Here is a 13,816-nt window from a genome sequence, read left to right on the forward strand (position 1 = left end):
AGATTTAGGGGAAAAGGCCTCAGAACATAGAAGGTATTGGAATAGTCAGTTGGTAGAAGGTGCTCTGGTAGGTACCATATATAGATCTTAAACAAAGCAGAGTAAATCCAACCTTGAATTGAACACACAAGCAAATTAGCAATCTGTACAGACACCTGTGAGAACACCTGGCTATAACTGTGTATGTATCATTCTATGTATCAATTCTTTATTGTGGTGTCTAAGGGCCTGATCCAAAATTCACTGAAGTCAAAAGGAGTCTGTGTACTTAATGGGATTTGGATCAGACCCTGAAACCTCTGTGTGCCTCGGTTTACCCATTTGTACAGTCAGAATAATGAACTGAATTCTTCTGTTTTACTCACTTGAATAGTCCCATTGATTTCAGTCAAAGGATTACTGGGTTTTACAAGGCAAACAAGGTTTAGCCAGACAACGTGTACCACATGGATGTTGTGAGGATTGCTTAATATTTGTAAAGCACTTTCAGATCCTCAGATGAAATGAACTGTACCATATAAATGCCAAATATTATTTAGTCCAGCGGAGGAAAGAGAGAGAGAAATAAACCCCCTAACATTTCAGCTTCTTCTGGGAAGTAAAGGCCCAGAGGGTGCTGAAATGTCAAGGATTTTTTTCCTCTGTCCCTTTTTTTTCTTCTAGACTAAATGGTGTGAATGCCACTGCAGTCTTAGTAAATAAATCTCCTGTGCTAAAGCAGGCTACCTCTGGGAATCTTTTAATTCTTTTTGACAGGTGGGGAGGTGCCCAAATATTGTAATATGATTTTTCTGGAAACACTGTTTATATTGAAACACTGTTGGGGGCAGGGGGGCTGGCTAAGCAACACTACAGCCACCGGCTTGGACTCGTCTGGCAAAATGAAAATAAATACGTTCTCAGGTTATCATTTCATGGGGCCAGGTTGTGATACGTAGATGGAGGGGTTCTCCACACATGCTTGGAACGGAGGCTTGTGTGCTCAAACAACATTGTCCTTCCCAGTCCCAGGCCCTGTGAAGGGCTTTCCACATAGCCTGGGTCCGTGCTGGGCATTCAGGGAAGGGAGTGGAGATGGGGCAGAAAGGGGTGGGGCTGACTCAGATGGGTGCACGTTTTCTTCCCTAGCACCCAGTGAATGTCTCCCAAAAAGTGAAAGCAGTCCTAGGCTGTATCCCTTCCAGTGGATCCTCCTTCCTTCCTTCCTTCCTTCCTTCCCTTTCTCCTTCCCAAGGAGACGCTGCAGTTGGGTTGGGTTTAGGGTGACCAGACAGCAAGTGTGAAAAATCAGGACGGGGGTGGGGGGTAATAGGAGCCTATGTAAGAAAAATACCAAAAATTGGGACTGTCCCTATAAAATTGGGACATCTAGTCACCCTAGTGGGGTTCCTACAGTGTGGTGCCACTGAAACTGTGTTGCCAAGGTGCTGCTGGGGAGGATGTGCTGGATGCCAAAGTCACTTCAGGGGCACAGGATCTCTGTAGGTGGCCCTCAGCTCCCACAGATCCCCTGTCAGATTTAGCAATGTTGTTTTCCTTGGACAGGGACAAATGGTGGCCCACTCGACGGAATGATGCAGTATGATGAGGAAATCCCTATGGATCTGCTTCCCTCGCAAAAATTCCCTTCCCAGGGGAGGGGCACAGCGGGAGAACCAGGAAGTGCTTTGGGCATGTAGGTTACACGTTACTTGTTAAGACTCACTGTATGTGCTATATAGTAAGTATACCTGAACCACCTGCCTCCCAACCCCTCCCCCTCACAAACGTGCTATGCAAATTACGGAGACCTATGTGAAGCATCACATAGCTTATGTCTCATATAGCCCCATAGAATGTAAGGCTGGCCCTGCCTATGATAAACTATAAAATATGTTTGCCGCTGAAGAATTCCTGACTATATCAGTGAAAGATGACCTATGCTAAAGGGAATAAATGATGCTGCTCAGAGTGCATCAGACCTCCCTTCAGGTTACCAAGGCCTAGAAACAGTGACAACCTCTACCTTTAAACACTCAGTAACACTCTCATCATGCTCTCTAATAGAGCAAAGCCATTAAGTTGTCCCCATTGTAATTTAGATCACAGAAGAGACTTCCACAGATTTTTTTCAGGTTAAAATAACCAGTACACAGAGAGTAGGCAAAATTATTCCACTGTAGCTACGTACTTAATTATATGGAATACTGCATAAATTGTCAAGTGCAAAGAATTATTCTGATAAATTTAAATACTAATTAAATAGGCTATTGCAGAATTTTAAGAACATTATAGGGTTCCGCTTCTTCAGGTAATTTGCATATCCTTCATCTAGTGAATTTAATTTTAAAGGACTTCTTTTTTGTGTGTTTGGAAACCCTTTTTTGTCTCAGTAGAAGATTAAAAAGGGGATTTATAGGTTGCTCACTGACTTTTTTTATAGCAGTTTGCACTAGTGCCTCTCTACTGATAAGTGTGTCACACTTCTGTTACAATTTCAGGAGTTTAAAAATTGGCCATAAAAATAATGTTGTTAGAATGTGGAGTATAGGGTGTTGGTTGTAGCTATTTCTTTCTTTTTTTAAAAAAAATTGCAAAATAAATATCTACCAATATGTATATAACATGGAAATAAAAGAAAAGCTAGATGGTGCTGATTATAGATGTCATTTAGTGCTTCTAAAATGTCAAGTGTCTGATTTTCAAAGGATTCTCATTGTGCTTCTAAATATCTGGGCTCAGTTTTCCATTCTGTTTTTGGATGCCCTGTCCTCTGTGTTTAAAAATTTTGGTTAACCATTTACACATCTAAGGGCCAACATTTTCAAACTTGGATACCTAAAATTAGGTACCCAAATACATATTTTGGCATTTAAATAAGTGGTCGGATTTCTTCAGTGGGGCTGCGAGCTCAGCAGCTGCCACTGACTTTAGTGGAATTTGTCAACAGCTCTGAAAATCAAGTCACTTTTATTTAGGTGCCTAAATATGGCGCCAAACTTTAGGTGCTTATATCTGAAAATTTTGGCCTGAATTTTTAAAAATGTTATTGAGGAGTATAAATAATAAAACAAGAACAACTTTGTAAACATTGTAATATGCTTAGAACCTATACAATACTTTTCATGTTCAAAATGTCTTAATAAACACGAACTATAACTGAACATTGCCTTTTTACGTGTGTGTGTGTGTAAAAGGTAAATTCACTGTTTTCTTAGGTTAACTGTAGTATGAATTTCTTAATTGTAGTGTGAATTCTCATAAACCTGAGGTTTTGGTCATTCAAAAGCTCTTCTGAATTCAGATTGTTTTAAGGGCTTGATTCTGAATTCTTTGTGTACCCCAAATTCTGATGAACTTTCATGGGTGCACAAGGGCTGCAGGATGAGGATTTAGGTGTCTTTCTACCTGATGGCATGGACAACTGCAGTTTACATTCACAACTCCAAGGGATTTTTTTTTTTTGGACATTTGGTTGCTGAACTCCTAAGAAGTAGAAAATTGTATGTCTAAAAATTTAGACACAGGAAAATTAAATTTAAAGAGCACCTTTATTTTTAGCCATTGGAAAACCCACTGTTGAGGTGGGTTCATGCATACTGAGCATATAATACCTAGTGTCTAATCTTTGCGCTAGCTTCCTGTTCACTTCTGAGTTCAAATCAAGATGTTATAGATTATCTATAACACACTAGATAGCCTGAGGCCCCTCTATTTCCAAGACCACCTCTCCTTTTGTGCCCCATTGTAGGATTTAAAGTCAGCTGGAAAACTCCTCCTATACATGTTGAGAACTGAACATCAGGAGGTTCTGCTGAGGGCCCTCTCCTGCATTCTGCCAAAGCCTGAGTTTGGCCACTTTCAAGATGGGATTTAATCAGGCCTTTCAAGGGTTGCCAACTTTCTAACTGAACAAAACTGAACACCCTTGCCCCGCCCCCTTCTCCAAGGCCCTGCCCCCTCCCTCCACCGTTTACTCACCCTCACTCGCTTGCTCATTTTCACCAGACTGGGGAGGGTCCCTTTTCGACTGTGTGTTCCAGTTGAAAACCGGACACCTGGCAACTCTAGGAGGTTTCAGTTTTGGCAGGGGTTTATTGAGTTGAATGGCGATAACGTAAGAGCTGTTCTTTGTGTTTTGGCCTATATCAACTGGCAATTATGCTGTAAAGGTGGTTTTTAAGTATGCTTTGTTGAAAGTAAAATAACTTCAGTGATAGCGAGGCTATGGACGAAGATAAGAAAAATCGCTAAATTACCTCCTGGCCAAATACATTGTGAAAAATACAGCAGGCCCAACATTTTCCTATTAACTGTAGAGGCCATACAGAACCATATGAGATTTTGTTTGTTGCTTTTTTTCACCTGTACTGCATTTACTTGGTTTCTGCTATACTGTGTCATCTTATTTATCACTTACAACCAGTGATCTACAAAGCATTCTGCTGGACATTACGTTTGTCTGACTCAGCCTGTGGAGTTTTCTATTTTTATAAAGCTTCTTCTCAATTATTGTATTTGGCATAAAAATGCTTTGAATATGCATGCTATAAATGAATGTGTAGGTGGGAGGCAGCATAGTGCAGGATAACGAGCACAAGGCTGGAAATTGGAGGTTGATTACAATGACTGATTAAGTGATTTATTTAGATTTATACAATACACTGTAGGCACCCTTGAAATAACTCAAGGATACAAGAAAATTAATACCCAAATGTAACTACTATGCAGCAGTTCAGTTCAATATAACTCACTACCGACAAACCCAGCAACTCAAAAGCTCAAATTACCATCGCCCTCAAGCAGTTCCCCACCCAAATGTATATTTGCGAAACTGCATTGCTAATGTGCATGTGTCAAGTATGTGGGCAAACACATGTTAGGTGGCCACTTACCTGTCCATGTGCATATGCAAATACTTAGTGGCAAGCATATCAATGTGCGCAGGCCTGCAATTTGAAAATCAGGCTTAAGAAGTCTAAAATCCTAAACCTGGCTCAAGCACTGATCCTCTGCACAGCGGTGGGCAAGTCCCTGCCTGTTTCTGCCTCAAGTTTCCCTCTGGGGAAAGTGGAGATAACAATATTTACTAAACTAACTTCCTCTGGCATGGTGAGGGTAAGCACATTAGCTAATGTGGCTAAAGCTAGGGTTACCATATTTGAACATTGAAAAAAGAGGACACTCCATGGGTGGAGGGGGGAGGAGGGTATTTGCTCGTGCCCCCGGCCCCGCCCCCATTCCAACCCCTTCCCCAAAGTCCCCGCCCCAACTCCGCCCCCACCCTGCCCCATTGGACCCCTTCCCCAAATCACCGCCCCGGCCCCACCTCCTCCCCTGAGTGCACTGCATTCCTCCTCCCCCCCTTCCTCCCAGCCACGCGAAACAGGAAATGAAGATGAGCTCTAAAGGCCTGATTCAAGCCCACTGAAATCAGCGGGAGTCTCATTTAACTTGCACTTTGGATCTGGCCCTGAACAAATAAAGTCACTAAACATTGCCCATGAAAATTGTCTGCTGTAATGTGAAATGCAGTACTTTGTAACTACAGCACTTAAAATGTTCTTTTCTGAAAGGGGTGACCGTTTTAGGCACTATGTCATTATGTCTATCTGGGTTTACTATATTCAGACAGACTTTGATTCGCTTCAGTGACTTATTTGGTTTTGTGCGTGATTTTTTTCTTTGTTTATTTTCAATGCCTGCTGTGTGGAAAGAGTTAAATGGGAAAATCTCAATTAAATACTGGCTGAGTTTATTTAAAAGGGGGTTTCATAGTTGGTGGGACAATTTAGTTAGTTACCTTATCCGCAAGGCAGGGGTAATTTGTTATAAAGTTATTCATACCTGTGGGATATAAATATTGTAATAATAAAAGATTGCTCACAGTTACGGGGAGGTATTGGGACCAGGAAGGGGCTTAAAGAGGAGAATCATAGAATCATAGAATATCAGGGTTGGAAGGGACCCCAGAAGGTCATCTAGTCCAACCCCCTGCTTGAAGCAGGACCAATTCCCAGTTAAATCATCCCAGCCAGGGCTTTGTCAAGCCTGACCTTAAAAACCTCTAAGGAAGGAGATTCTACCACCTCCCTAGGTAACGCATTCCAGTGTTTCACCACCCTCTTAGTGAAAAAGTTTTTCCTAATATCCAATCTAAACCTCCCCCATTGCAACTTGAGATCATTACTCCTCGTTCTGTCATCTGCTACCATTGAGAACAGTCTAGAGCCATCCTCTTTGGAACCCCCTTTCAGGTAGTTGAAAGCAGCTATCAAATCCCCCCTCATTCTTCTCTTCTGCAGACTAAACAATCCCAGCTCCCTCAGCCTCTCTTCATAAGTCATGTGCTCTAGACCCCTAATCATTTTTGTTGCCCTTCGCTGGACTCTCTCCAATTTATCCACATCCTTCTTGTAGTGTGGGGCCCAAAACTGGACACAGTACTCCAGATGAGGCCTCACCAGTGTCGAATAGAGGGGAACGATCACGTCCCTCGATCTGCTCGCTATGCCCCTACTTATACATCCCAAAATGCCATTGACCTTCTTGGCAACAAGGGCACACTGTTGACTCATATCCAGCTTCTCGTCCACTGTCACCCCTAGGTCCTTTTCCGCAGAACTGCTGCCTAGCCATTCGGTCCCTAGTCTGTAGCGGTGCATTGGATTCTTCCATCCTAAGTGCAGGACCCTGCACTTATCCTTATTGAACCTCATCAGATTTCTTTTGGCCCAATCCTCCAATTTGTCTAGGTCCTTCTGTATCCTATCCCTCCCCTCCAGCGTATCTACCACTCCTCCCAGTTTAGTATCATCTGCAAATTTGCTGAGAGTGCAATCCACACCATCCTCCAGATCATTTATGAAGATATTGAACAAAACCGGCCCCAGGACCGACCCCTGGGGCACTCCACTTGACACCGGCTGCCAACTAGACATGGAGCCATTGATCACTACCCGTTGAGCCCGACAATCTAGCCAGCTTTCTACCCACCTTATAGTGCATTCATCCAGCCCATACTTCCTTAACTTGCTGACAAGAATACTGTGGGAGACCGTGTCAAAAGCTTTGCTAAAGTCAAGAAACAATACATCCACTGCTTTCCCTTCATCCACAGAACCAGTAATCTCATCATAAAAGGCGATTAGATTAGTCAGGCATGACCTTCCCTTGGTGAATCCATGCTGACTGTTCCTGATCACTTTCCTTTCACGTAAGTGCTTCAGGATTGATTCTTTGAGGACCTGCTCCATGATTTTTCCAGGGACTGAGGTGAGGCTGACTGGCCTGTAGTTCCCAGGATCCTCCTTCTTCCCTTTTTTAAAGATTGGCACTACATTAGCCTTTTTCCAGTCATCCGGGACTTCCCCCGTTCGCCACGAGTTTTCAAAGATAATGGCCAAGGGCTCTGCAATCACAGCCGCCAATTCCTTCAGCACTCTCGGATGTAACTCGTCCGGCCCGATGGACTTGTGCACGTCCAGCTTTTCTAAATAGTCCCTAACCACCTCTATCTCCACAGAGGGCTGGCCATCTCTTCCCCATTCTGTGATGCCCAGCGCAGCAGTCTGGGAGCTGACCTTGTTAGTGAAAACAGAGGCAAAAAAAGCATTGAGTACATTAGCTTTTTCCACTAGAGCCTTCTGATGTGACAGGAAAGGGAAGTCAAGAGTTTATCATAAGGATTGGGGCTGAACTAGGGGAAAAAGTCTGTCTGGGGCAGAGGGGCTGTATTAGAAGAAAGTCTGTTCAAAAAGAGGAGATTGACTCCGCCTCATGTGACATCCTTGAATGTCTTTTCTGGGGTAAGTGGATTCCAAAGATTTGATTGGTCCTGGCTCAGTTTAATTTTATTCCATCCCCATTGTAGAGTTGGGTATAATTTATTTATATTGTCCCCTTCCATCACTCTTAAACTAAAGGAGGTGTAGTATATTGAAGTAAACACATCTAGTTTTGCTCGTGCTCTTTTAGATAATAATGAAAGATTAGTGACACAGGCTCAATAGTAGTGTTGCTATGAGTGAAACATATACCATAGATAAGATAAACAGGAATTGTATTGAATTTGTTGGCAAGGGGGGAAAAAAGCTTGTTTATATAGTAAATGCTGCAGACTCATCAAAATCCCAGCTTTCCCTTAACTCTCTGTATCTTAATTTTCCTAACAGATGTCAACAAATACAAGCTTGAAAAAGCTACCGGACTGAAGATTCTGCAGACTGGCGTTGGGGAGGTAAGTGACTTGGGGGCATTTTTTACTCTCAAAAACATTTTAATTTGTTCTTTTATGAAATCCTAGAGCTCATGGATGTATATGCGCTACCAGTGCTAATAATGCTAAGGGCCTTTTTATGTTACAGCTGCATCTGTCAAAGTACAATCTGCTGCACACATAGTGCCATACCCCACAGAGAATAAAGCACCAAACTTATGTGTAAAGCTCAGCAGCCATTAAGAAATGCAGTTTCTAGCTTTGTTGTATCTGAGGTACAAAATCCCCAAAGATGAGCAAGGCAATTGAAGTGTCTTCTTATCCCCCTGGTTTCAATGGAGTACAATCTCATCTAGATCAATTAAAATCTAAATTTGGGGTAAAGTGTCTTTAGATGTAAAGGTGAACCTATCTGTGAATGACTTGATTATTTTCAGTCCATTTTTTTATTTAATTTGAAATATAAATAAAATATCTCTGTTCCATTATGGTGATTTGAAGCAAAAACTCTACTAAGCATTTTATCATTTATTAATTAAAATGATGCTATCTGCTAAGAACCTTGTATGAACTGCAGGTGAATACTAATTTTGGTGCTAATTTTATGTACATAAAGGGATTTTTTTTCTTTTACAATTCAGTAATTTTGCTAGTGGAAAATGCTCATAGGTCTGGACAGACGTTTGTTTCTTGTGTTTATATTACTCTTGGTATTAAGAATAATTAACCACAGATTAGCAACACTGAAGTAGATTAACTATTTGATTCATTTTCAATTTCTGGTGTTTTCTATTCTTTGACGGTTCACAACAAATGTCCCATTCTGCAAAGATTTCAGAACATGAGTAACTTTATGCACATAAGTAAAGGCCTGGGCCTTAAAGTGCTGCCAATTCTGAGAACTACTGAGTACCCACAGCTTTAATTGGTTTCTGGCTGTGAGGATCTGATCCTGCAAACAGGCCAGATCTTTGGCCAGTGTAAGTCAACATAGCTCCATTGGTGCTATGTTGAGGATCCTGATCCAGGTGTGCATAACTCTACTTATGTGACTAGTCCCCTGACGTCAGTAAGACTACTCATGTTCGTAAATAATAATTATACCTGTACTTCAAGGGTTGGAGCCTCTGTGCAGGATCCAAAGACCATTGAAGTCAGTGGAAAGACTCTCATTGACTTCAGTGGGTTTTGGATTAGACTGTCAGTGTGGAGTTTTTTGTGAGTCTGACTCTGATATTCACCTGCTATAATTTGGTAGTCAGTTTAGTCAGTTCCTATTTTCAGCATTATTTTCAGAATTTAGTCCTTCACTTAAGTAGTCAGTATATTTTGTGCCAGAGAAGAGCTTCATAGAAAGTGAGCGATGTGCCTAGAAGGTGTCTGATTTGGAGCTAAATGGACAGAATGTGAAGGATAAATGAAACAAATATCTGGTAAAAACTTTTCCCACAAAGAATAGGTTGACATAACAGATATTATTGATTGATTGATTGATTGATGTTTCCTCAATATCTTTTAAACTCTGACTTGGATTAATGAAACATTTGAAAGTTAACAGCATTCTGCAACATGATGCATTTTTAGCAGGCAATAAGCAGAAAGAAATAAACCCAGGTGAAGCATGAATCCAAGGTTTAAATATATCCTAGGTTATTAGTAAGATATAGTGACCAGCAGGAAAAATAACCAAGCTGTTTGGCACATTAAGATGACAGATGAAACTCTTTGATTCTATTGCCTATATATTTTGTTAGATGTGAACTCATAAAATGTCTCTCTCAATTCTGTGCTTTCTCCCATCTAAGTCTTATCAGATATGATTATGTATATATAAAATAAATTTCTGCACAATCTCACCTACATGAAAAATAATGGAGCTCTATGATTAAGCCATTTATTTGTTGACTCAGGATCAAATTCAGTTTTGGCCAGGTTAAGTCCAACTATACTAATCCAGTGTAATGGTTCATTTTCAGTTCATCCTTGTGCTTACCATAGTTAAACCAAATAAAAAGGACAGCTCTAACCAAATTGAAAGATACTTTTGTTGGATCAGCAGTTCTTCTGAGGCAAATTGCGGATGCAGTAGTTAGACATTATGGTAACTGTAAATCACTTAGTCAAGATGTTCAAATCAAAAGGACTCAGAATAAACACCCTGATTTTTTAAATGAGAAATGACCTTTTTTGTCTTTTAAGGAGTCAGATTCATGACACAGTAAATGGGTAGATCATTTCATTTTCATTTGCAGAATTTTAGAACAGGATGGAGTGTCTTTATATAACATCTTTCCTATTTCAAGTAACCCAAAGATTTCAAGAGAAAAATGAGCTAGATACTAGCAATGAGTGCTGAAGTTATATAAACAAATACAGCTACTGTTCCATGCTCAGCAATATCTCATATGTTGCATTTTACATTGGAACCTGTTTTTGGTTTTGATCCTGCTCCCATTGAGATTAATAGGAGTTTTGCCACAATAAGAAATGAGTAGACACCAAGGACTAAATCAAGCCCTCAAGGCACAGCCCTGCATTCAAAGCAGTGTGAAGGCACCTCATCCCATTGGGAGTGCGGGGGAAGCAGAATGCTTGCCAGAGCTCCCGACTGGTATGGGGAAATGCAAACAGCCATACCTTTTTAAGGGATGCAGCATACTTTCCCCTCTTAAGCTATCTGTTCCAGTCATGTCTCTGCATATTCTCTACCTCCTTCTGGCAGCATCTTGGAAACAGACTTGAGCTCCTCTGAGTGCCGGGGCTGTAATTCTAGCATGTCTTTATGGGAAACCATACAAAGGTTAGGAGGTACCGTTGTTAAGGGTAATACAGAAGGCATGCTGGAATGTGCTTCTTGGGATCTACACAGTCAACTGCATCTGCTCTAATGGGCAAAATCTACTCCTTTTTCTTCTTTCCTGCCATGACCAAGCCAGCAGGACCCAGCTAGAGTTTCAGACCAAATGTTACTTCAATTTGATTTCCTTGACCTCATAATAGTCTCTGGAGAAGGATACTGTGAAAGGGTGAAACAGCCAGGAAATGAGATAAGGGCTTTCTGCTTGTCACAGGACTCAGCAGATGCTTAGAAGGGGCCAATGTTCTATTTCTGGGACTGAAAGAAGCAAAGGGAAAGGCCTCTGGTGATTGTAGCTTGTTGGTTGGGGGAATAGCTTTGTTTTGTGTTCATGAGCTTTTGTCTTTGTATAATAATATTGTCCTCTGAGGCAAGAGTCTTAACCAGACTTGGGTGTGGCACTGGTTCTCTCCTGGACTGGTGAAGGAACCCACTAGCTTACAGATATATTATTTTAGATTTTTCTCCACTAATTTTCTTATGTGGAATGTTAATTGCATGTATAGGATCTGACTTATAATGCTTTGTGATTCACTAATGTAATGACAGACATGAATTAAAATAGTTTTTTAAACCAAGCAGAAATATCTCAAAACAAAATATAACTGAAACGAGCAGTCTCCTGTAGACTCAGATGTTCCAGAGTAGATCAGTGATATTTTGACATATTTCAGGAAAATCACAGTTTCAGATATTTTGATAAGTTTTAGAATTATGTTGAAATTACATATAGTGTTACTACAATAAAACATAAAGATCAATATTAAAAAATCATCATGGGGAATGATGAAATAGGAAGCCACAGGTGTATGGCAGGGGACTGTCTATAATGAAATAAATGCTTCTTGGGACAGGCATCACATTTCCAAATTACTGCTTTCCCTATTGGAAGAAAGGTATTAAATCTGAAGTGTTACAGATAACTTTGAAAACACATTCTCAAATGTAGCACAGATGTATAATGGTTATAATATTTCAGCATGTTGCCAGATAGTCTGCAGAAGGCAGCTGGGGGAAACTATCAGAGGAGATGGCAGAAATAATGTCACCCCCTTTGATTGAGCTGGCTTGCCTGCCATTTTTTAGGGAAGGGCTGCTATTTAGGAGTCTGGTTGGACTCCCACCTGCTACTAGAAAATCAGCTAGCAACTATGGCTAGCTCGACTCCCACCCCCTACCCCCACCTCATATGGGTAGGAGGCGGGCACTGTCATTGATGATTTTGTCACCTCCAGATTAGACTACAGGCATGTGCTCTGCATGGACCTACAATGTAAATCTATCCAGAAATTGAAGCTGGTGCAGAATTTCACAACTGGTTTGTAATGAAGTACTTCTTGCCAGAGAATGTGATGCCAGCATTTTTCGAATTACCCAAATTAAGTACCAAATAGAATGGATAATGTGGTTTTTGACCTTTAAAGCCCTAATTTGTAGGGCCTGGGACCTACAGATATTGCCTTTGTTCCTGAGCCATGCTACCACAGCCCTAATTGGATAAGAGAAAGGGGTCAGCCGGCGGAGCATTCTCCACCAGAGCGCCTCAGCTTTGGAACTCTTTCCTCCCACTTATCTGTAAAAGTGCTAGTTTTTTGACCAGCAGGTACAATTTGTTTTTCCTAGTTGTGAGTGAATGGGGAGATTCTAACAGGGGCTCTTAAATATGATTTTTGCTGCAGTGTAATTTCCTGTTGCTGTTGATATCTAGATTAATGATTAATGGATAATTACTGTATTATGCCTGCATACTTAGAAATTGTCAAGGAATGCCTGGAGCAAGCGATAGGTACTTCTTTTTAATGGATGCTTGTGTGATTCTAAATACATTAATAAAATCAAAAAGAATTTAAAAGCATTAAATATTGATTAACAGATACAGTATCTAAATACTTCAAAACATTTTTACTTGCTCCACCTATCAACAATGACTTTATTCTACAAGACTAAATAATATCAATTTCTAAGTCACTTTTACACTTTAAAATATCCCTTGTTAATTTTGAAGAGAATAATATTAATATACCTAATTTTATGAACTCACACTCACATCGAGAAGTATCTTACTATGCAAGTATTGTGGAATATGTGTACTGTAAAGTAGTACTAATAAGTAATGGTATCAGAATTTGGTCCTATAATTGCATACAGAATTAATTCTTCAAGAACTGTAAGGAATAAAATTAAACATAAGGTAAATTTCCCCACAGAGAATAGTGGAGCTGTATGGTTCATTTGGTAGGTCCTTGTACTTTTTTTTCAAATGCATTGTTGATAATATTTAGAGACTATGCTAATGCTATATATTAACTATTCATTATTGTACATAGCCCACTAGAGGGATGCTTTTAAAATAATTTTCATCCACAGTGTTAAAAAAGGGCAAAGAAAGATGCATAATATGCAAAATAAAAATGATGTATTTACAGTGTAATCTTTGTAATATGCCCTAGGTAATAGCATATTATATAAAAAATGTGGTAGAATCATAACAATCAGTGGGGCTACTGAATGATCACTCCAGGAGGATCACTCAAGGAAGAAATGACCATTGCAGAGAAGATAAATATATAATTTGCATAGGTCTTCACTGCAGAGGAAGTGAGGGAGATTCCCACACCTAAGCCATTCTGTGTAGGTGACAGATCTCAGGAACTGTCCCAGTTGAGGTGTCAGTAGAGGAGGTTTTGGAACAAATAGATAAACTAAAGAGTAGTAGGTCACAGGACCAGCCAGATGGTACTCACCCAAGAGTTCTGAAGGAC

The 13,816-nt window shown here is 40.4% G+C and overlaps 1 protein-coding gene across 3 annotated transcripts in view; it reads left to right on the plus strand.

The window, feature by feature from the left end:
* Positions 1-13,816, plus strand: part of PTPRN2 (protein tyrosine phosphatase receptor type N2) — a 1,019,026-nt gene that overhangs the window by 682,289 nt on the left and 322,921 nt on the right. For all 3 annotated transcript variants that reach the window (XM_074946270.1, XM_074946267.1, XM_074946269.1), the window contains one exon: positions 8,154-8,218. In XM_074946270.1, coding sequence (XP_074802371.1) covers positions 8,154-8,218 — 65 coding nt within the window. The remainder of the gene's footprint in view (positions 1-8,153; positions 8,219-13,816) is intronic.

This window comes from Natator depressus, chromosome 2 (genome assembly GCF_965152275.1).
Source record: "Natator depressus isolate rNatDep1 chromosome 2, rNatDep2.hap1, whole genome shotgun sequence".
Classification (NCBI taxonomy): Eukaryota; Metazoa; Chordata; order Testudines; family Cheloniidae; genus Natator; species Natator depressus.